We start from the raw sequence: 24,050 nt of genomic DNA, 5'->3' as shown, positions 1-24,050 counted from the left end.
ACTGGAGTGGGTTATCATGCCCTCCTCCAGAGGTTCTTAAATTATACGTCTGTCTTTATAATATAATGTGATGAAATGTGACATAATAAATTCACGTGCATTGTAATAAAGTGCTCTATTACATAACAATATCCGATCTCATTTAATCGGTTGTCGCAGTGCTAATTTCTTAAAGATCCAAATTCTGTGACCTCAAACCACTTAGAAAAATAAAGTCTCATGATTGCATGTATCAGAATGATTTCTCAAAAGACACAATAGCCTTAACCAGAAGCAGAAGCTTTGACAAACTGTCATGTTGCTGCAGCTTTTTCTCCGACGAGAGGGAAGGGAGCTAACCACTGTTAGAGTAAGTATCCCTTTTTGGAAATATAATCATGTGGAAGACCTTCTTTAGATTTTTCCCAAACCTGAGTCTCATACATGTTCAAAGAGGCCAACTGAAGGCTGCTGAATGTTCTCTAATCCCACAGCCCTTCCTTTCTGGAAGTCCTCTCAAGAACACTTGTGAGAATCCTGACCATGTTTATACAGCCACCACGGTACTGGAAGAATGTCTTTGTCTTAAGCCCACATCCGTCCTGTTAGTAGCAGCAGCCCATTTGCAGTGTCCTTGGCGTGGAGCACACGACAAAGGGTCTCTCTCTGCTTTCCTTTGTTTATTAAGGGGACGGCTCTGCTGACTGTAGATCAGAGAAGATGGGAAGATTTGAAGAGTCGACTGAAGATAGCACAGCCTCTTCATCTGCCACCTCGCCCGGGTATCAAAGATGCTCTGATTTTATTCATGTTGGGCACGAGTGTTCATGATTCCCCAGGAGTCTAAGATTTCAATTAAAATAATAATCGCGAGGCCACTAGGCGGTTCTGCATAAGTTAACATAGAAACAGGCTCCAAACTACAGATCTCTCCGTAGGCTATTAAAATCAACCACCCAAAGGCCATGCTTCAGTGCTCTCAGGATAAGCCTTAATGAAAAAAATGAATTTTTAAATAAAATATATTTGTGCTTGCCTTTTAAACACGTGAGTGAAATGTATGAAACTGACAGAAATTGAATGATGCACTTCTGCTTCCAATACAGACGGCTTCATGCACCATCGTTTTAAATATTCAGACCCAGCCATTCCTGAAAAACACTTTACAAGAAATTGAACTGTAGGAGGGAAAAAAGAAAATGTAATGGGTTTTAAGATGAGCATTAAAGAAAAATGAAAGGCAAGAATGTAAATGTGACCTATGTCTAAAAGGCCCTTGCCTAAACCTTTCTGTTTCAGATAATGATGGTTTTAGAGCTAAGATGTATGACATAACTCAGCATCCATTTTTTAAGAGGACAATCGCATTACTCGTCCTGGCTCAATCGGTGTTGCTGTCCGTCAAGGTACTTTGTTGCACCCTTAAAGACCCTGGGAGTGAAGTTTTTTATTCATCGGTGGGTCCAAGAACATTTCAGGCAACCAAGTCCAGTTACAGTCTGCGTTTATAAAAAATTAAAATTCACAGTCATGTTCAGACGGCAGGGGGGGATGAGTGTTCCCGTGTTGACAGATACGGGCACAGACCTGCGTGCTGTTTCTGTTCCAGTGGGACGTCGAGGACCCGGTCACTGTCCCTTTGGCCACCATGTCGGTCGTCTTCACGTTCATCTTCGTTCTGGAGGTACAGTCCTGGGCCAGCTGGATCTGGGCCCACTGTGCACCTTCTCAACAGTCTCCTCCTTCAGGGGCACCTCCTTTCTACTCTGTGTTCCCTGGCTTTTGAAGTCCTCTTAGGGGGAAGGGAACGGCATTGTCTTAGAACATTTCCTTTTTAGGCTGCTCTAGCTTGAACAGACACTTCACTTTATATTTCCATTTTTTCTAACTACAAGAATGGCTGACTGCTGTTGATTGTTGTATCTGAACGTCAGCCCGTCTAGTTAGGTGAGCTCCAGTACTCACAGTGAACGGCACAAACCACCGTCATTCGGGGACTCATGTTGCAATGTGGTGGCAATGGGAGTTGGCCCAGGCAAGATTATTTGAATACATGGCCCACATCACATTAGTTTCCAGTGCAGTCCTGTTTGAAAAACAAGCAGATTTTTTTTTTCACCCTGTACTGATTGATGTTTCCCAAAATCTATGGCCTTTTACTTGAGGAAGAAAAATGTCCTACTATCAGAACTAGTCATAAAAGAAGGAGAACAGAGTGTGGAGGATATAGATTTGCATATATATGTGTGTATTTATATATATATCTGTTGTTATTTAGTCGCTAAGTCGTATACAACTCTTTTCAACCCCATGCACTGTAGCCCGCCAGGCCCCTCTGTCCATGGAATTCCCCAGGCAAGAATACGAGAGTGGGTTGCCTCTTCCTTCTCCAGGGGATCTTCCCAACCCAGGGATGAAACCTTGGCAGGCGGATACTTTACCACTGAGCCACCAGGGGAACCTGTTTATATATAAACACACACACACACATATATACACAGACACATCAGTAATAAAGTTTTCTCTTTGGTTTCTACATCCTTTAAAATATAATGTGCTTCAAGTTAGTACATTTAAATATGTGTGGCTGAACATTGAACCTCAGCTCACCATCTTCATTGCTTTTCCCCAGGTTACGATGAAGATCATAGCAATGTCACCTGCTGGCTTCTGGCAAAGCAGAAGAAATCGGTACGATCTGCTGGTGACCTCACTGGGTGTTGTCTGGGTGGTCCTTCACTTTGCCCTCCTGGTAAGCACATCACTGAAGTTCATTTTAGTCGGTGATTTCAGTTCAAGTAATCCTGTTTCCAGTCCCATTTCACTCCAGACCTTGCTTTAGGATGGGATTTCTGTGCTCAGAAAGATACTGGGTGTCCTCAGAACAGTTGTTACCTTCAGCATCAGGAGCCGTGCCAAGCCCAGGTGGGCTCTGAGTCACCCAGACTCATTTCCTTACATGACAGATGGTTCAGAGCATTAAAGAGCTGCAAGTCACTATGCCAGGAATTGAGAAGAACGTCATGGGCAAGACAAAGACAGTACCGCTATCAAGAACCTCACAGCCTGGAACTTCAGATCTGTATTCTTCAAATGTCACCAGTCAATGAGAATCACAGCTACAGTGAGGGCGATAGGGAGACCCGTGTCCTGTTCTGACACAGGGCAGTGCATTGGCTTCCTGGGAGAGATTCTAGAAGGCATTCCCCCCAGGGAGTGATGACTGGGTTCTACAGACTGAAGTAAGTCAGAAAGAGAAAAGCAAACATTGTTTAAAAAAAATATATATATATATATATATGAAATCTAGAAAGATGGTACTGATGAACCTACTTTCAGGACAGGACCAGAGATTCCGAGAACGGACATATGGACACAAGGTGGGAAAGGGAGAGGGGGATGAACTGAGAGGGTAGCACTGACATATATCGACTACCACGTGGGACACAGCTACTGCACAAGACAAGGAGCTCAGCCCGGTGCTCTGTGATGACCTAGAGGGATGGGATGGGGGAGAGGGAGGGGTGCTCACAAAGGAGGGGATATATGTATACATACAGCTGATTAAGGCTATTGTACAGCACAAACTAATGCAACATTGTAAAACAATTACACTCCAATAAATAAAGGTAGTTTAAAAAAAAATGAAAAAAAAAGAGCCCTCTCGGACCTTGTAGTTCAGGTAAAGGATTGAGCCACCATCCCTGGAGCGTGGGGTGTCATCACTTCCAGAATGCAAAGAAAGAAGGTATCTACACTAGGCTTTGGGCTCACATAGCAAGAAGGAGCAGCAAAGTCCATGCTTGTCTCTTTCTCCAGACAAATTGTAGCCAGAAGCTACATGTTCCAAGCAGGACAGTGAGTAAGCGTCCTAATTCTGGGTGTCTCCAAAGAGAATATCTCATACCTACAAGACCAGCTCGCCCTTCTGCCTGACTGCTCCTGCCCTTCTCTGAGAACCTGTGGTCCCGAAAGAACGTTCCTTCTCTGCTCTGTCCTGCAGTGGACTGTTGTGAAGGAAGGCACAGTCCTTGTTCCCATCCAGAGATGCTCCTGTGCAGACTCATTCATTTCCTTGTTGTTGTTGTAGTCGCCAAGTTGTGTCCGACTGTGTGACCCCATGGACTGCAGCTCGCCCAGGCTCTCCTGTCCCTCGCCATCTCCCGGAGTTTCCCGAGTTCATGTCCACTGAATTGGCAATCCATCCAACCATCTCACCCTCTGTCGCCCTCTTCTCCTTCTGCCTTCAGTCTTTCCCAGCATCAGGTTCTTTTCCAATGAGTTGACTGTTCCCATCAAGTGGCTAAAGTATTGGAGCTTCAGTTTTATTTCCTTGCCCCTCACCAAGGAACTTCCCTTGCTGGGGACCCACCTGTGATGGGCGTCATTTGACTAAGCAAGGTTCCCAGGGGAATAATCAAGCTTTGACATCAGCTTAATGCCACCGTTGTCCTTGCGGTTGTAGCTGGTGGGCTCTTTGCTCTCAGATGAAGTTCTCTTGGTCATGAAGCACCCAGAGTCATCTCTTGCTGCCAATCACACACTTGAAGGAAGAGCTGGGTGTGTTTCTGAGAGGGAGGGGACTTCTCTGAAATCAGCTTAGACTAAGGTGCATGTGGCCGGCTGGTCTCCAGAGACCTTCAGAGGGAAAGAAGCTGGAGCTGGCCCCACAGACTCTTTCTGCACCAGCACCCCCTCTGGTTGGAAGAAGAAGCCAGGATCCCTTTATCTGTCTCCCTCAACCTCTTCCTGTTGTACTGTTATCCTAGGGACTTCCTGCCCCTCCAAGGAGCTGGTCACTATTTTATCAATATGTAAGATAAGTTTTAAAATACAAAGTTCAGCTGAGCAACACGGAGACAAAAGTTCCATTTAAGGTTTGATTTTGTAGCTAATACTTATTCATGAGTTTTGGCAGTGACCTTTTCAGCACCTTTTTAAGATAAATTTCTTAAGAGGAATTTTCACATTTTATTAAGCTCATTATTCAGTAGACTTCACAGAAGGCTTAAAATGAAAAATGGGACTGTAACAAGATCTTTCGTGCAAATTACGAGGGGCTCTCCATTTAAATTGCAGAACGCGTACACCTACATGATGGGAGCGTGTGTGATTGTCTTCCGGTTTTTCTCCATCTGCGGGAAGCATGTAAGTATCTTGTGAAGATGCTGTCAAAGGTCACATGTACACTGAAGGAAGGAGAATGACCAGCTGACTGCGGCTGCCCTTCTGGGTCTCCAGGGCTGCAGTTAACAAATTCCTAGACACCATAAGTCAAAATGAGCAAATAATGAAATGAATCCATCGCTTAGTTATCTTGTGATATGTTTCCTGATATTTGTGTTGTTTTATTTATTCTTCTAATTTGCTAGGTGAACTCAGTCATCATTTAAAGATAACATATCAAGCATGAAAGCAAACACTAATGGTCTTTCTCAGTGCTTCTTTATTTTTATCGTTTTTATTTTTCATAAAGGTAAGTCATTTGGGGGGTCTTCCCAGGTGGGGCTGGTGGTAAAGAACACACCTGTCAATGCAGGAGACATGAGAGATGCGGGTTCAATCCCTGGGTTGGGAAGATCCCCGGGAGGAGGGTATGGCAACCCACTCCAGTATTCTTGCCTGGAGAATCCCACTGACAGAGGAGTCTAGTGGGCTACAGTCCATAGCGTCACAAAGAGTCAGACACGACTGAGGTGACTTAGCACACACACACACAAGTCATTTTCAATGCAAAGAAGGAGAGTCTTCAACACACACTCAGGATCCTATGATTCCAGATTTCTTGATATCCTTGTTAATTCTTAACACATTACACATGTATTTTTCATTTTTAAGCCATGGTTTCCTTTTTTGTTACTCACTTTATTTCATATATAGTCCATATTTCCACATGATCAATATATTTTGTATTTGATGGTTATTTGGTATTTTACCATTGTTTAGGTTTTGTTTTTGTGACTGTCTATTTGTGTAAGAATCCTGGGTCTACTTGCTTTCAGCCAAAAATATACAGAAGGCATCACAGAGAATCAGTGAGCAAGAGAAGAGAAAAATGGGAGGTTAAACATTTTGGGGTGGAACTTTCATTAATTCAGCAAAAGAAGCTGAAGTTTGAGATACAAGTAGAATTTCTCCATGTCAAATGATTTTAATAATATTCAAATTTAATACCAAATAGCAAGCAACTTCCAAATGTTGTTGTTTAGTCACTGAGTTGTGTCTGACTCTTTGCAACCCCATGGACTGTAGCCCACCAGGCTCCTCTCTCCATGGGATTTCCCAGGCAAGAATGCTGGAATGGGTTTCCTTCTCCAGGGGATCTTCCCAGTTTCGTTACCGCTGAGCAAGCAACTTTCAAGGGATATCCTTGTAAATCACTTTTGTGTCAAACTGCTTAAATGGTATGTCCTTCCCAAGAAGGCTTGTGAATTGAATATTCCCTGTATCTCTCTCTTTCTCTCTCTTTCCCCACCCCCACCCCCAAATCCTTCATCTCCATTCAGGTAACACTAAAGATGCTTCTCCTGACGGTGGTCGTCAGCATGTATAAGAGCTTCTTTATCATAGTGGGCATGTTCCTATTGCTGCTGTGTTATGCTTTTGCTGGAGTTGTCTTATTTGGTACTGTGAAATATGGAGAAAACATTAACCGGTTAGTGTATATTAGCTTTGTATTCAAATAGTAAGCTTTTTTAGTAATGAAACCATGAGTAAGTATCTGCATGTTTTAAACAAAGATGGGGAAGTGATTATTTGAAAATTGAAACAAAGTAAAATGACCAAATTTTACATAATGTTTTTCTCATTGAAAACAGAATGCATGCTTACTTTAGAAACTTTAGAAAATTCAGAACTAAAAGAAAATAAAAAGAACCCATAATTCCATCCCCATGCAGAAATAACCACTACTGATGCCTGGTGAATTCCAGCAATTTTTCTATCCACATACTGCCAGAAGTGATATATTATTTTTTTTAATTAAACAATTTTGAGATGGCTCTGGGTTTTTTTCCTTTTTTTAAGACAAACATTGTAAGTTAGGGCCCACAGATGATTATTATACATGAAAAGCATTTTTCAAAGATTGTCTTAAATTTCGTGGAACTGTATCAGAGTATTTTTTTTGAAGTCTTTACAGAAAAAAGATTAAATGTATCATGTTGCAGAGACTACTTATTTGATACATGGCGGCTACATCTTTTATAGCATAATCCTTGTAAAAGAAGGAATCAGTTTTAATTGTCAAAGCTTGCTTTCCCAGTCATTCAAAATGAATGGCAATAAATTGTTGGCTCTGTGCTAGGGTTGAGCTATTGAGACAGCTCTACTTGGAGGCAAGTATAAATAACAAACAAATAAGAGGCTGTAACCTTTGGAAATGGTAGCTTAGCAACCAAATTTGCTCCAAAATCCATCCGATGGTGACAACACTTCCTACTTCACGACAAACCATATCACTCATATTGTTTGTTTGTTTTTCCTTAAATTAGGCACGCAAACTTTTCTTCAGCTGGCAAAGCTATTACTGTACTGTTCCGAATTGTCACAGGAGAAGATTGGAATAAGATTATGCACGACTGTATGGTAAATGTCTCTTCGTCACTAACTGCCTAGACTTAGAAGCAGATGAAACTCTTTGGTGATGTAATGGCACCATCATTCTTGTAGTATCAAGACTGTATACAAAACACATATCCTGGCTCTTTAATCCATAAAGCTACATCCTCTTAAATTACAGTATATACACATAGGAGAAAGACATCCAGTGAACCCAACTCAAGCTATTGTAGTTCCATTCAACAAATTTGCATCATTTGAGCATTGTTCTGTCCCTCCCGTCTTTGACATTCTGGCAGTCAAGTTCAAAGAGGAGAGTTCCGATTCTTTGATTTAATTTACTCAACAGATAATCACTAAGCCCCTGTTTTTGTGCTGGCCCCTGTACTAGGTGGTAGGGCTTCAGTGAGCCCAAGGCATTCTCAAGGAGCTTATATCAGGGGTTCTGAGCAATACTCTCCCTCAGGTATCCTGGCTTCTAGGAGCTAAGTCTTCACCATCCTCAGGTCTCAGTTTAAAGCTCAGTTCCTTCAGGAACCCTGCCCAGCACTGAGACTGCAGTTCTGTGTTCTCCCGATGTTCTGTATTTCTCCTTTGCTGTGTGTTGCACAACCGTAGTGAGTTATCAGCTTGATTGGTTCATTTCGCCTCCCTCTGACCCTCCAGACCAACTGACAAAAGAAATTTCTGCAAACATGGCAGTTCAGTGGCCACCACCCCTGTGTGGTTATCAAGCCCCTGAGGTGCGGTTAGTGCAACTCAGGAATTGAATTTTCAATTGTATTTTAATTGTATTGACTGTTAATGAACATAAATTTGCATTTAGACAGCCCCATGGAGTGGGCTTCCCTGGTGGCTCAGATGGTAAAGAATCTGCCTTCAATGCGGGAGACCCGAGTTCGATCCCTGGGTTGGGAAGATAGCCTGAAGGAGAAAATGGCAACCCAGTCCAGTATTCTTACCTGGAGAATCCCTTGGACAGAGGAGCCCTGAGGGCTACAGTCCATGGGGTCACAAAAGAGTCAGGCTCAACTGAGCGACTAACACTTTCACTGTCGCTGATGTGGAGTTGGCGGCTACCAGGTGGCCTGCGGGACTCTAGACTGTTAGCAGCAGGGAGGAGCGGAGGGGCCCAGGGCCTGCCTACCAGTGTGTCCCCAGCTCTGGGGACACAGCAAGCACAGAGGAGGCGCTCAGGAACTTCATGTATGAGTGAACAGAGACAGGATTTACCAAATCAAAAACTATACAAGGCAGAACTGATTAAATTCTAGATACAAAAAAATAAATAAGCAGAAAGCTGTGGAAATGTAGGAGAAAGACCTAGGTCTCTCTGACCGAAAGAAACCCGGAAGTTTCTCAGAGGTTGTGTGAGTTTTATTGGGCCAGTGGAGAATGGGCGAGCTTAGGGATTTCCTCGGTGGTCCAGGGGTTGAGGCTTCGCCTTCCAATGCAGGAAGTTCGGATTTGATCCCTGGTCGGGGAGCTAAGACTCCACAGGCCCTGAGGCCAAAAAAACCCAAAACATAAAACAGAAGCAAGATTATAACAGATTCAATAAAGGCTTTAAAAATGGTCCACATCAGAAAAAAAAAAAAGAAGAAGAAGAAGGGGCAGACTTTTGATAACCTGAAATCTTGTGCCATTTAATGCCGTCTTATAGTGATGCTCCAAGAACTAGGATTCTGGCTTTTCCTTACATAATCTGAATGTGAATTTGCTGTGTAGAGCGAATCTTCCTAAATCTTAAGCCATTACTGAAGTCAGAGAATTTTTTAAAACACCTTTTTATCTGACTTTCTGTGTTTTGCATCACAGTGACTACTGACTGCTTGGAGCTAGTGGAGGTGGCAGAAAGTGTCTCTTGGGAGAAACGATTTCATTTTTGTTGTGCTTCTCAAATGGCAATGAACTTGGGCTTCTGCAAGACCAAAAGCATGGCATAAATGAAATATTCTTTTTGATTTTGGCCACAGATGACATACCCAGTGTATGGAGTTTTGAGAGATCACTTTGAAGTTAATTATATTTTATATTGTTATGAATACGTTCACAATTACAGTTAGATAAGGGGAATTTATATTCTCCTCTGTTCTCACCCTGGCCCCTGCCTCTTCCCTGCCATGGCCCCACAGGTCCAGCCCCCCTTTTGTACTCCTGATGAATTTACATACTGGGCAACAGACTGTGGAAATTATGCCGGGGCACTTATGTATTTCTGTTCATTTTATGTCATCATTGCCTACATCATGCTAAATCTGCTTGTAGGTAAGTGATGCTCATCGAATATTTTTTCAATCTCTTTAAACTCAGGTTGTTAGATAATTATGTGCAATTTCCAAGTAATTATCCCGGGTTGCTTGGGGTGGGTGTTTTATGGCATTAATTATAAATTGTTGCCTCTCGGTCCAGAAACTGAAAAGACCTTTGAAAGGCACATAAATGACAGTTGACTGCAATTTAAAGAGTTGTCCTATTTATTATGTCCATTAATTTCAAAAGCTCTTCTCATGGGTTCAGTTGAACAAATACCAGAAAAGGCTACTTTTGCAGCCTTGAAATATCACAATTATGTTTTCAAAACATGTATGTTGTCCACCCAGCTGTGGGGCCACCAGAACTCAATCTGACCTTTAAAAAGTATCCTGGAACTCTCAACAAAGAGTTGAAGCCAGCTGGCGTGAGTAGCTATAGACACAGAATGCATGTTTATGCTCATGACCCTCATGTTTTGGAAAGGCAGGAGCTGGATAAATAGCCTGGTCCAAGTGTAAAACATGCCAACTTGGAAACCATACTAAAAGCCCTTTAAAAATTTGGCTTATAATGTAGGTGATAAAATTCATTATTTATAATCGATGTTTTACTTTTTAGGAAAAATGACAGATTAGCATAATTGCCTAACATCCTCATTTTTCTTTTCTTTTTTTTTCTTTAGCCATAATTGTGGAGAATTTCTCCTTGTTTTATTCCACTGAGGAGGACCAGCTTTTAAGTTACAATGATCTTCGCCACTTTCAAATCATATGGAACATGGTGGATGATAAAAGAGAGGTGAGAGTCGATTATTGTCTCATGCCCCACCCCACAGACACTTACTGCCTTATTGCAAACTTTTCAGTGGTTTTGTGGTTGACAGTTGACATGTATTGAATTTGGGTTGAACGGCCGTGGCTGAATTGCAGAAAGCTGTCATTGACAATTTAGAAGGACGCGCTAGGAGGGGAGAGGGATGGGATAGCTCCCTGTCCCGTTCTTTCTGACCACGAGTGTCCTCTCCTTCGGACATTCGGAAGGTCAGCAAGGAGAGGAAACTAAAGCAGCTCTAAAGAAGCCAACCTGGGCTCAGGGCAGGATGGGGTGAGGTTCACATCCCACAGTGACATGTAAGGCAGATGAAACAGCGATTCTGATTAGAAGTGCACAGGAGTTATTTAAGTGGTTTCTGAAAGTTACCATTTTGGACTTTACCATTTGGATGTTTTCATTATAAATCTTATCCAAGATTTCCCAGAGTCAGTCAGAGCAGCAGCTGCTCTTGCCGCCTCCCCCTCCCCCCTCCCTCCCCTTCCTGAGCTCCTCCCCCTCCTCTCACCTCCTTCTTCCTTCCTCACCTCCTACCCCTCCCCCTCCTTCCTCCCCTTCCTCCTCTTCCTCCTTCATCCTCCCAAACCCTCAGGCACAGTTCTAGGCACCAGGGATGCGACCGTGTACAAGATGGCAAGGTCCCTGTGCTCGCAAAGCCTACAGGGAGACAAACTATAAAAAGTGAAACAGTAACGATTGTAATGATCATTTTTATTTCAAGAAGCAATGAGCACTCTGAAGAAGATGTGACTTGGTAGTGAGTGGCTGGAGCTGAGGGCAGATACTTTAGCAGGGTGGTCGTGAAGGCCTGGCTGAGCAGGTTTTATTTGACTTAACATCTGAGGAACGAGGGAAGTTCAGCCACGGGCAGACCTGGGGGAAGATCTGGAAATGGTTTCTGGAAGAATCAACTGTGGACGCAGAGGCCAAGGAGCCAGAGGCAGAGTGGATGGGGTTCCTGGACCAGAGCTGGGGTCTGCAGAGCGGCGCACGGCCTTCCCCAGGCCCTGTGCTCTCTCTTGCCTTGGTGACCCCCCCGCTCCAGGCACTGGTCTGGGGGATTTCTTCCAAGACAGTGACCTGGCTGTGCAGGTGTCTGGCCCCCTCTCCCTCTTACCTGGATCTGCTGAGCTCTCCATCACTGTCGCCTGCAGGGACCTGCCCTCCGTGGACACACATGCAAGTCGGCACACTGCTCACATGTGTGAACGTTAGTAACTGGCAGGAATTCTTGGGCTGCCAGCCTCCCTGCCTCTCTCCCGGTTCCTCCATTCAAAGTCAGAGCCAGGCTGGCACTGCAGGGTTCGTTGCCCTGAAGGGAGTGACCCGTGTTAGGGGCTCAGAGTCTGGGTTCTGCTGGGAGCTGGTCCTCCTGGATGGGATTGCCCTCATTGTCCTTTCCGAGGGCCCAGAAAGGAGTTGTCTTTCGGCAGAAGAGCAACTCGGAATCCATAATTAGCCATGCCCAGCTCTGGACTAAGTGAAGAGGAGGATCATGCCCACGTGCGCCCCGTGTCTTCTACTCAATGCATCACTGTCCTCTCGGCTCACAAATTAGAGAAACAGGAGCACGGGCTGAGTCAGCACGACAGGCACCAGGGAGAGACGATAAAGCGGGAGCTGTTCTAGGGAAGGCGGAGGGTGACCTCTGCCCCTCCTGGCTCCTGGGCTGCCCCACGGTGGAGGGAATGTCCCTGTCCCCCTCCCGCCCCCCAGAACCAGAGAAGCTCCTGCAGAAGCTCCCAGGAGCCAGCTCTTCATCCTGGTCTCCTCCGGGTGTGCAGACCCACCCTGCCTCAGGAGGCCAGCAGCTTCCTTGTTCTCATTGCTGGTTTATGGCAGCTCTAGAGGACTATCTGTGGGCTCTTTGGCTGTGAAAACAGAAAGCCAAGCAAATCATGGTGGCCTAAGGATGATTTCCAAATGACAGTGCTCTGTCGCCAGGCTTCTTCAGTGGCTCAGTGGTAAAGAACCCACCTGCCAATGCAGGAGACAAGGGCTTGATCCGCTGGAGGTCAGGAAGATCCCCTGCAGGAGGAAATGGCAACCCACTCCAGTCTTCTTGCCTGGAGAATCCCATGGACAGGAGCCAAGCAGGCTACAGTCCATGGGGTCACAAAGAGTCGGACACGACTTAACAACCATCAACATGCTCTGTCATGCGACTTGACAACCATCAACATGCTCTGTTGCTAGGGGGTGATCCCAACCTTCCGCGTGAAGTTCCTGCTGCGGCTGCTGCGGGGCAGGCTGGAGGTAGACCTGGACAAGGACAAGCTTCTGTTCAAGCACATGTGCTACGAGATGGAGCGGCTGCACAACGGTGGTGACGTCACCTTCCACGACGTGCTCAGGTACGGGGCGGGGGTCGTGGTGGGGGGCAGCTCCCAGCTCTGAGTCTCAGCTGCAGGGGCGATGAGCCCCCTACCCCTTTGTTAGCAGGAAGGAAGACATCCGGAGGGCCAGGGACCTGCTCAGTTCCTGGAGCCAAGCTGGCGCTACAGTCCGATCAGTCTTCTCACCCGTGGGTCTGACCAGAATCGTCCTGGCCCACCCAGAGAAGGGCGCCCCTGCTTGGTTGACACACCCCATTTCCAGATGTTTCCTGAGGACCTCAGATAGGACAAAAGGGCAGACAGAGGCTCAGCCCTTTCTTCTCTCCGAGCGGCTTCTGCATTATTTGCTAGGACTGCTTTAACGAAATCCCACGCTCTGAGTGGTCTAAGCAGTCAAGTGGATTGTCTGGAGGCTGGAAGTGAATTCCAGAAGTCAGCAGATGGGGTTCTCTCTGAGGCTAGGAGGGAGGATCAGATCCAGGCCTCACCCGGGGCTGCTGGTGGTTCGCTGGTCATTGTTGGTGTTTCTTGGTTTGTGGAAGCATCACCCTGATCTCTGCCTTCATCTTCACAGGACGTGCTCCATGTGTGTGTGTCTGTGTGTCTGTCCAGGTGTCCTCTTTTGTAAGGACACCAGATCATATCAAGTAGGACACCACCCTACTCCAGCAGGACCTCATCCTAACTAATTACATCTGCAGTGCATGTGTGTGCAGGCTCAGTTGCTTCAGTCATGTCTGACTCTTTAGGACTCCATGGACTGCAGTTCACCAGCTCCTCTGTCCATGGGATTCTCTAGGAAAGAGCACTAGGGTGGGTTGCCACGCCGTCCTCCAGGGGATCTTCCAGACCCAGGGATCAAACCTGGGTCTCCTGCGTTGCAGGCAGATTCTTTACTGTCTGAGCCACCAGGGAAGCCCAATCTGCAGTGACCTATTCCCAAATAAGATCACACTCTGGGGTAAGGACTCCAGCATACCCTTTGTTGAGGGAAAACAATTCAACTCAACAGCTTCTTAAGTGGGAGTCCGTGGATAAAATTCAGAGGTCCATGGTCTTGGGAAGAGAAACAGTTCCATCTTTATTTCCACAAGTTATTGGCTGCGATGCAGCATCTCCTTCAATGATGAATGCAGGCAACAAACCACAGTAGTGTTAACAATACAGTAGCTGTATCTTTGTCACCAGTAGAAATCACAGACATTTTCATGTCCATTACTGCATGTCTGATATCTTAAAATACCTGTTATGCTTCCCAATTCTGAGATATAGTAGTCATTTCACCTCAGCTAGATGTTATTGTTCGGTGTAATAATAGAGAAGTTCTTGTGTTAGTATATCACCACCTTTTCAAAGAAAATAATCTAAGGACTCAATTTCTATATAATCTGTTTCCTGTGTAATGTAGATTTAATAATGCATTCAAAACCTTATGCTAAATGTCGCATCAGCTGCACTGCCAAAGGATCCATGCCCCCAAAAAAGTCAAGAAAACCCTCTACCACCAATAGCTGTGTTCATCGTGTTGCAAATACCCAGCCAATTAAATGCTGGGTATTGTGTCACAAACGTCAGGAGCATCCATGCGTACAGAAATACGTGGTAACTGGAATCTGGAAAATGACCAGAACAGAGGAAGGATCTGGGAGAAGTTCTCTCAAGTGATCGATTCTCCCTCCCTCTCTTCACTTCTTCTGGGAGCAAGCGAAAGGGCCGGACAAGATGAGGCAGAAAACACAGATGAGACCGAAGAGCGCCATCTCTCTCAGAATGTCACCTCATCTTCCTCGTAGTGAGTTTCAGGCTGAAAGTGAGGTGTATAGACACATCACTGTCCCCACTAAGTAGCATCCAGCCTTTCTGGATGACACTGTGTGTCTGATCAAACGGACCCGGACGGAGCTGACGGAGGCATCCTTTGCCCCTCCTTATCCTTCTCGTCCTGGATACGATCACAAGTGGTCCACAACGATGAGGTTCTTGACAAGGCAGGGGAGAGCGCGTTCTTCCCCAGTGGTGGGAAGAGGCTTAGCCATCGAGAGTAGGTCACAGAGCTGATACCAGGGCTACACGGAGAGGGCCCCTCAGGCACCTCCACACTGTGATCTGGGCTGTGTAGATGGATGTGAGCTCACAGCTGGGGGCAGGTAGGGACTGCGGGACAGCACCCAACTGCCAGAGGGCACCGTATCCCCCTTTGGCTGCGAGCCCCTCAGCCTGGACACGTGAGGTGCCTCGTTGCCCAGGGGCCCCCATGCAGCTGAGTCGCTGTCATCTGCCGTTGTCTGAGCCTATTGCGCTAAGGGCCGAATCAGAGTGAGCGTTGCTCACCCTGGCTTTGTGCCTGTCTGAAATGAATGAGGAAGGGACTCCCCTGGTGGCCCAGTGGCTAAGACTCCTTGCGGTTGGGGGCGCGGGTTTGATTCCTGGTTGGGGAACTAGACCCTCAATGCTGCAATTAAGAGTTTGCATGCCGGGCTTCCCTAATAGCTCAGTTGGTAAAGAATCCGCCTGCAATGCAGAAGACCCCAGTTCGATTCCTAGGTTGGGAAGATCCACTAGAGAAAGGATAGGCTACCCACTCCAGTATTCTTGGGCTTCCCTAGTGGCTCAGCTGGTAAAGAATCCGCCTGCAATGCGGGAGACCTGGGTTCAATCCCTGGGTTGGGAAGATCCCCTGGAGAAGGGAAAGGCTATCCACTCCAGTATTCTGACCTGGAGAATCCTATGGAGTGTACAGTCCATGAGGTCACAAAGAGTCAGACACAACTGAGTGACTTTCACCTCACTTTACTTCATGTCGCAACTAAAAGTCCCACATGCCATGACCAAGATGGAAGATCCCAAGTGCTGCAGCTAAGACAAGGCACTGTCAAATAAGTAAATAAAAATAGATGTTTAAAAAATATAATAAATGAGGAAGATCTAGGGGAGCAAATGAGATAAACTGAGAGGGGAAAGGTGGGGGCCGGGGGAACGGGGTACATGACCCACAGCCAAGCATATTGACCGTCACCAAATTTTTCTGTATATAAACATGATTTTTTTTTTAATTAAACTTTTTGTTTTGTATTAAAGTATAGCCGACTAACAATGTTGTGATAGTTTCAGGGGAACAGCAAAGGGACTCGGGAATATACATGTGTATCCCTTCTCCCCCAGACTCCCCTCGCATCCAGGCTGCCACATACCATTAGGGAGTTTGGAATGGACAAGCACATAATGCTTTATTTAAAATGGATAACCAACAAGCATCTACTGTAAGCACAAGGACCACCACCAAATTGACCTGAACGTGAGGAAAGTATAGTGAAAACAGTCTTCCTTCTACAAGGGAAGTTCCAGACTCTTAAGCAGCTGATAACGAAGGTCATAGCCTGGCCTGGATCTTTCGTTTTACGAATGCTGATGGTGTGGTAAGCACCTTGCCGAGAGTAGCGCACTTCATCCCGTGGAAAGGGAAGTCCATGACTCTCCCCGGCTGATAGATGAGGGTGGAGACAGGGAGGTGACATAATCAGCTAGTCAGGGGTGGCGTCAGGAATGTACACTGGCTGGATGGAGTCGCATCCTCTCTGGATTCTGTGATGGCCACGAGCCTGGCCCCTGGGGGCATCAGAGCTCACCACTATGCCCACCCCCAGCATGCTCTCCTACCGGTCGGTGGACATCCGAAAGAGTCTGCAGCTGGAAGAGCTGCTGGCCAGGGAGCAGCTGGAGTACACCATCGAGGAGGAGGTGGCCAAGCAGACCATCCGCATGTGGCTGAAGAAGTGCCTGAAGCGCATCCGAGCCGTGAGTGGGCCAGAGCCACGGGCCTTCACTTCCTCCTCTCGGAGGAGGAGACAGGAGGGGGGAGAGGAAGAGGAGGAGAAAGAAGGGGAGGAGGGGGAACGCAGGGGAGGAGGAGGGGGAGAGGAGGAGGGGGAGAGGAGGAGGGGGAGGACCCAAAGGAAAGAGCTTGGAAAGAGGAGGGGGAGGGGGAGGGCAGGAGGAGGGGAGGAGGGAGGCAGAGGCTCCAAAGGAAGGAGCTGCTGCAGTACCTGGGTTAGATCCTTCTGTGATCACCTTATGGACCTTCAACCAGGTCACCTGGATCCATTCACAGTGATTCAAACCCTAATTCTGGCCCAGAGTCAGCCGTCCCCTCTTGAGCAGAGTCCATATGAAGTTTCCATTGAATGAAATCTTTATAAAACAGTATGAATGTTTAAAAAGCAGTTTATGGATATTAAAATATTTACGATCACCTTTTATGAAATGCAGGTGTTCATAATGCTGACAATCTACATGTTTGAATGGCAATTGAATTGACAAAGCTACTTTTAAATTGCTCCTAAAAAGCCCAATGTATTGTTGACAGTGTTGTTTGATCTTTAGTTAAAGACCACCTCTCCCCAAAAGTATGATCTGCTTCCTGAACTATAAGCTTTAAGATTTTCTAATTCAAAAATCAATGAATGTATACTGTGTTGACTGTGTTTGCAGTCAGCTTTTCTATTTGGTCATGACTTTTATGAATGCTTTTGACCTATGCTTGGAAGTGGCAACCCACTCCAGTATTCTTGCCTGGAAAATCCCATGGATGCAGAAGCCTGGCAGACTACAGTCCATGGGGTCGCAAAGAGTCAGACACGACTGAGCGACTTCACTTTCACACACGGGAAGTGGGGGGGAATCAAATGAACCAGTAAACATTCATACAGAACAAATTTTTTATCTTGTTTCTAAGAACATCAACTGCAAAGCGTATCTATTGGAGGAGAAAAGGTCCCCAGAGAAATGGGTCAGTCCAGCCTCATATAGCAAGGCAGCTGTGACAGATGCCCCCCCCTCTAAGTCCGCTCGGTGTAGCCCCCTCCTGCCCTGTCAGCCCTGGTAGGTCAGGGATCACGTCTGCCCCACAGGCCCTGATAGGGCACGGGCATTGCTGACTCTCTCCCAGACCATCCTGGCCTCAATGTGTGCCAAGACAGGTTGGCCTGCTGCAACCAGAGCCAAGCCTAGAACAAAGCAAGGGTTTCTCTCAACTACCCAGGTGTCCTGCTTCTTACAACTTAGAGGAAAGGAGCGAACTACGTTGGCTTAGTGAGCATAGAGTAAGATAAGGGGGAAAAAATAGAAACTCATGTTAATGATCTAAAAATTCTGTTATACCGTATAATATAGGGAACTGTACTCAATATTGTGAAATAACCTATAAGGGGAAAATATCTGAAAAAGAGTGTGTATGTGTATATATGCGTGTATATATATATGTGTATATATATATATGCTGCTACATGCTAAGTTGCTTCAGTTGTGTCCGACTTTTTGTGACCCCATGGACTGTAGCTCACCAGGCTCCTCTGTCCATGAGATTCTCCAAGCAAGAATACTAGAGTGGGTTGTCGTTTCCTTCTCTATTTTATATATATATATAAATATATTAAATTTAATTAATATTTAATATATTAATAATATTCAATATAATTAATATTTAATTTAATGTTTAATATATATTAATATATATATATATATATATAAAAAATAGTGTTAGTTGCTCAGTCATGTCTGACTCTTTGCGACCCCATGGACTGGGTCGGAAGATCCCCCAGAGAAGGGAATGGCAACCCACTCCAGTATTCTTGCCTGGAAAATCCCATGGACAGAGGAACCTGGCGGGCTACAGGCCATGGGGTTGCAAAGAGTCGGACATGACTGAGCGACTTCCCTTTCTTTCTTTCTTAAGTGGTCATCAAGCAGGCAGGTCCTTTGGAGAGAGGAGAAGAGAGAAGACTTGAATGGTGGGGGCAGGGGATGTTGGGCTGACTTTCCGGTTCCTGAAAGAAGGATCCTGTCTCCATAGAAACAGCAGCAGTCCTGCAGCATCATCATCAGCCTGAAGCAGAGCCAACAGCAGGAGTTGAAGCGGATCCTCAACCCGCCCAGCATCGAGACCACACAGCCCAGCGAGGACCTGAAGACCAACAGTCAGGACAACAGCGTGCAACCCGAGGTACGCGCAGGGGGTGTCTGTCACCCACGGACGTTCACAAAACAGGAGCTGGTGCCGTTCACATAGTCATTTCGCACAAGTGATGCTATTTCTAATAGGAAGTTAAGTTGATTAAAAAAAAACAACAACTGCAACATGTTGATCCAGTTTATGTTTGGGTCCTTGTCATCTCTGAATTTGTGGAACTTATTTCAAAAGATTCTAATTTGTATGGATACAAAAAAAAAAGGAACACTCTAAACTTAATAATCCTGTTGATATTTGTCTAAAGAGTTAATGTCACGTCTGTAAGGGTTTGAGTCCAGCCATAGCCCGTGACTTAGGAGAACATGGTTTGCCTGAAGTTCTGCCCTCAATGCTTTCCCCTCCTCCCCAGGTCCTAGAAACTCGCAGTCAAGTGAGCAAAAGGTTTGCGATTGGCCCTCAGCCTCCTTAAACAGGCTCATCGAGGATTAGTCCTCCTTTTGTTGGGCATCAGAAGAGCATATGGAAATCGGGGAGGCTTAGCTTAAGGACCTTCTGTGTACTGGGGCTCAGCCTAGCTTCATTTCCAGCCTCCATCTGCACATCCATAAAACAGCTCAGCGTCACCAGCCTCCTGGAGAGTGTGTGGGTGAGAAGCAGCTGGCAGGAGGCCCAGGCCCTGTGAAGCTTTCGCTGTGAATCAAGTGGAGCTGGTCCAGCGTCCTGATGTGTAGTGATACAGTCAGAGCCGGCGACAGACACTGAAGCCTGGGGCTCCATGGCTGAGCAGGACCCTCCAAGGGGCCTCTTGTGCCACAGCCCTGTTTTGGGTGGACTCACATGTCATTGGCTCCCCCCCAGCCCCAGCCAGTAGGCATCATGGGCCACTGAGACTTAGGCAAGGACGGTCAACACAGGGGACAACGTGGGGTGTCTACAATGGCCCTGCCACCTGTCTGCCCTGAGGGCAGCCAGCAGTAGTCACCTGTGGGGCTGGAGAAGCAGGGAAGTGATGCTGGCCGAGCACTCTGGTTTTAGGTTAAAAAACTCAAGAGGGGACATGGAGGAGAGGTGAGGACCACAGTGCTGGCAGGGAAGGAGAAGATGCTGGTAAGGCAGAGACTGAGTGAGATGTGTGGAGGAGATCTGAGCACTTCTCCTTGACCTCAGTCTTAGTTGATAGAAGTCTCGTTCTCCTCCGAGGCTCATCCCAGACCTTCGTCTGCTGAGAATTCATCTGGAAGCTCTAGGTGCTGACCCCCAGGTTGACAAGTGTGTGCTGCCCCCAAAGCAGGCCGTCCCTGCTGCCCCACTTCTTCCTGGAAGCCCTTCCCTGCTGTCCTGGTGCATGGCGGTGCCCCCAGGAGTGGAGGATGTGGGGCTGTGGACGTGGAGGAATCCAGGAGGGATGCCCAAGAAAAGGGGCCACCTGAAAAGTCAGGCTTTTCACCCTTACCATGTACAGTGGTCATTTTGTCAAATTTTCCTTGACTCTTTTGCCCATGTTCACTCTTCCAGTCCCCCTGGTGAATACGATGGGTCCATACGGTTTTCCCCACTTGGCTTTCCCGTGGGGCTTTCTTCCTTTCTTAAACTGAAATGAGGGGCCAGACCAGTGCACAGAGGAGGGTGGAGGAGAGCACGTGGTGAGGAATAACCGCCTGACTCTCCCCCTCCCCCATCCCTACAGTCGAGCAGCCAGCAGCAACTCCTGAGCCCTACCCTCTCGGACCGGGGAGGGGGTCACCAGGATGCAGCTGAGGCCGGGAAGCCCCAGAGGAAGTTCGGGCAGTGGCGCCTGCCCTCCGGTATGTACAGAAAGTCCTTTCTCCAGCAGTGAGCTCATCTGAAAGGTTGTTGTTCAGCCACTCAGTCGTGTCTGACTCTTTGTGACCCCATGGACTGCAGCACACCAGGCTTCCCTGTCCTTCACCACCTCCCGGAGTTTACTCAAACTCATGTCCATTGAGTCAGGGATGCATCCAACCATCTCATCCTCTGTTGCCCTCTTCTCCTCCTGCCCTCAATCTTTCCAAGCATCAGGGTCTGAAGGGTATCAGTGCTCTTTGTGTGTTTGGGGTCTTGAATTTCAAAATTCAGGTCCGCATCTAAAGTTATTTATAGGAACTTCCCTGGTGGTCCAGTGGCTAGGATTTCAAGTTTCATTGTAGGGGACCCAGGTTCAATCCCTAGTCTGAAAGTAAGATCCCAGAAAGTCATGCAGTGCAGCCAAAAACAACAAAAAAGTTATATAGACAGTGAAATAATGAAAAATGTACTTCCCTCATCAGAAACATTTTCCTCAAAATGGCTTCTCTAAGTAGAACAATGTTAGCCCTTGTTTTCAGCTAACAGAGAACACAGCTCCTATTTTTTTTAATTTTTTAAATAGTTTTATTTGTTTATTTATTAGGCTGAGGTGGGTCTTCCTTGTAGTGCATAAACTTCTCTAGTTCTGGCACATGGGCTTAGTTGCCTTGTGGCATGTGGGATCTTATTTCCCAGGTCGGGGATTGAACCCTCATCTCCTGCATTGGAAGGCAGATTCTTAACCACTGGACCACCAAGGAAGTCTCATCAGCCCCTATTAACAAAGATATTATAACCACAACATAGGAAGATCTGGAGATTACCACCACAGGCTTCCGGTGCACACTCCGGGCATCCCCTAACTTAGGCAACATTCGTTTACTCTAAGAGGGAGTAGGTGGGGCCATGTCACTCAGGAAATGACATAGGGTTCTCAAAGAAGGAACAGCAAAACCTATTTAGTGCAGTATAATATGTTTCAGCACTTACTGTACATCAATCACTATCCTAAGTGCCTTCTATCTGTTCCTTCATTTGATCTTCACAGCCCTATTACTTTCCACATTTTACTGATTCATTGAGAGAGTTTTCTTGTAGAGGGGCATGGAAAACCAGGATAATCCCATTCGGGGCACACAGAGTGAGAGGGAGAGCAGTGATCTTCCCAGTTCGGAGCTTTCTCTGTGGATAATTGAGCCCACAGGGACGTGGGGGCTTCTTACATTGGTCCAATGCCTCTTGACAGCAGAGAGGGAAGTCTTTCTTCCTGTTGTTTAGTTGCTAAATCGCATCTGACTCTTTGCAACTCCATGGACTGTAGCCCTCCTCTGTCCTTGGGATTCTCCAGGCAACAATACTGGAGTGGGTTGCCATGCCCTCCTCCAGGGGATCTTCCCCACCCAGGTATTGAACCTGCATCTCTTATGTCTCCTGCATTGGCAGGCAGGTTCTTTACTGCTAGCACCACCTGGGAAGCCCCCATTATGAATATGCAGAATCCAGTGCTTGGAAAGTTTTCATACATGACATCTACGGATAGGACTTGCTTATGGAAAGCATGACTGATGGGACCATCAGGGTGTTTCAGGAATAGCTCCCGATGGGGCCAGGGTTAGGGGCAGAGGGATGGGGAACCATACCATGTTGCTCATGGGGCTTTTATTGATTCCACAGCACCAAAACCAATAAGCCACTCGGTGTCTTCGGTCAACTTACGATTTGGAGGGCGGACCACAATGAAATCTGTTGTGTGCAAAATGAACCCCATGACAGACACCACTTCCTGTGGTTCCGAGGTTAAGAAGTGGTGGACCCGGCAGCTGACCGTGGAGAGTGACGAAAGCGGAGATGACCTTCTGGACATTTAGGTGGAAACCAGTGCGGATGAAAGTCCACTGGTGAAAACTGACTTCTGATGTGTGCTTTCATTGTCCAGTGAGCGATCCGTAATTGATGTATAATTTAAGTCCAACTTGTAACAAGATTTTTTAGAACTAATTTCTGGATCCTGCCATAGGAAGGCATAAAACTGGGTCCATCAAAGCTGTATTTTGTGATGAGTTACTGCCACAAATTCAAGAGAATCAGCACAGTGACAGTATCTGTAATATTAGACACTATACTAACGCCAGATGTAGATCATTCAAAATTTCACATTGTCTATGTAAACTAAGGTATATATTCATGTATACTCTTATGCATTATTACCACCCCCTGAAAGAGTGCTTAGCCCAAAGTAGTTGATATTTATGGTGCAGGAGGTATAGTTTTAGTCTGTGTTTTTCCCACTTCTTCTAGAAATACTTTTCTTGGGAGAATTTATTATTTATGATTGATCTGCAAAGGTCAGCACTGAGCTCATGCTAAAATGATAGTAGTTTTACAAACTACAGATTCTGAATTTTAAAAAGTCTGTTTTTTTTCTCATGTTATTTTTTAAAATCTGCACAAGCTATTTAGAAATCAGAACAAGTCAGTGTCTGTCCCCAGTCACTCAGTGGAACTGTGGCCTGCTCCCAACAGAACTCCGTGTACAGGTATCAAGCAAAGAATTGACCTGAAGAGCTGACTGGTTTAAAACAAACCTGTACATAGATCACTCAGGGGCGCGTGGTTACATAAAGATGCTGAGTTTCTTTAAAAGTGCTTTAACCACAATTTAGCAAAAAAAAAAAAGTAAAACTACATGATTCCGCTTAATTTAAAAGTCTTGACACGTGTGATGTTATTATTGGCTTCATCTCTTACCCAAGGTTGGTCCCTTTGGCCATAAATCAGCAAAGACAGTATAAGTTGGCCGCAACACACCATTGCCATGTTCAATTCAAAATGATGGCCTTGCTGAAACTTCCTTGGTGGTCCAATGGTTAAGAATCCGCCTTGCAATGCAGGGGACGTGGATTTGATCCCTGGGAATCTAAGATCCCACAAACTTGTGCATTGCAACTAAGACCCTAAGACTCGATGCAGCCAAATAATTTTTTTTTTTTTAAATGATGCCCTTGCTACCAGATTCTCCTGTAGAAATAATGATACTCTCCAAAATCTCGCTCTCAGCTCACAGTTTAGGAATCTCACAACTCAGTTGTATTTGTTTCACACATCAGTGGTCCGTGTCCTCTGGATGGAACCTTGGTTCTCTTACGTTGTGTCAACCAAGTAGAGGTGCATTGGGGCGTTTAACTACACTGTTTGTGATTGGAGATTTGCTGTTTAGATGACTTCAATAGAGTGATGATCTCAGAATCCTTTGACCACCACCCCAGGCCCCAGGTTCTGTGTGACCTCTTTCTGTTTGTCTCTATTCAACATTCTTA

General features: G+C 46.1%; 1 protein-coding gene across 1 annotated transcript in view; it reads left to right on the top strand.

Moving 5' to 3' along the window:
* NALCN (sodium leak channel, non-selective) overlaps nucleotides 1-23,430 on the top strand; it is a 279,073-nt gene extending 255,643 nt beyond the window's left edge. The window contains exons 31-44 of the mRNA XM_081546675.1: nucleotides 668-761; nucleotides 1,279-1,385; nucleotides 1,589-1,663; nucleotides 2,612-2,731; nucleotides 5,059-5,127; nucleotides 6,486-6,634; nucleotides 7,473-7,566; nucleotides 9,675-9,807; nucleotides 10,478-10,593; nucleotides 12,823-12,980; nucleotides 16,607-16,757; nucleotides 18,811-18,960; nucleotides 20,615-20,732; nucleotides 22,408-23,430. Coding sequence (XP_081402801.1) covers nucleotides 668-761; nucleotides 1,279-1,385; nucleotides 1,589-1,663; nucleotides 2,612-2,731; nucleotides 5,059-5,127; nucleotides 6,486-6,634; nucleotides 7,473-7,566; nucleotides 9,675-9,807; nucleotides 10,478-10,593; nucleotides 12,823-12,980; nucleotides 16,607-16,757; nucleotides 18,811-18,960; nucleotides 20,615-20,732; nucleotides 22,408-22,601 — 1,728 coding nt within the window. The 3' untranslated portion in view covers nucleotides 22,602-23,430. The remainder of the gene's footprint in view (nucleotides 1-667; nucleotides 762-1,278; nucleotides 1,386-1,588; nucleotides 1,664-2,611; nucleotides 2,732-5,058; nucleotides 5,128-6,485; nucleotides 6,635-7,472; nucleotides 7,567-9,674; nucleotides 9,808-10,477; nucleotides 10,594-12,822; nucleotides 12,981-16,606; nucleotides 16,758-18,810; nucleotides 18,961-20,614; nucleotides 20,733-22,407) is intronic.
* Nucleotides 23,431-24,050: the final 620 nt, after the last annotated feature.

Source organism: Giraffa tippelskirchi, chromosome 12, assembly GCF_054371585.1.
Source record: "Giraffa tippelskirchi isolate mGirTip1 chromosome 12, T2T-mGirTip1v1.2.pri, whole genome shotgun sequence".
In the NCBI taxonomy this organism is placed as follows: domain Eukaryota; kingdom Metazoa; phylum Chordata; class Mammalia; order Artiodactyla; family Giraffidae; genus Giraffa; species Giraffa tippelskirchi.
The sequence above is the reverse complement of the archived record's forward strand: the minus strand, read 5'-3'. Positions and strand labels throughout refer to the sequence as shown.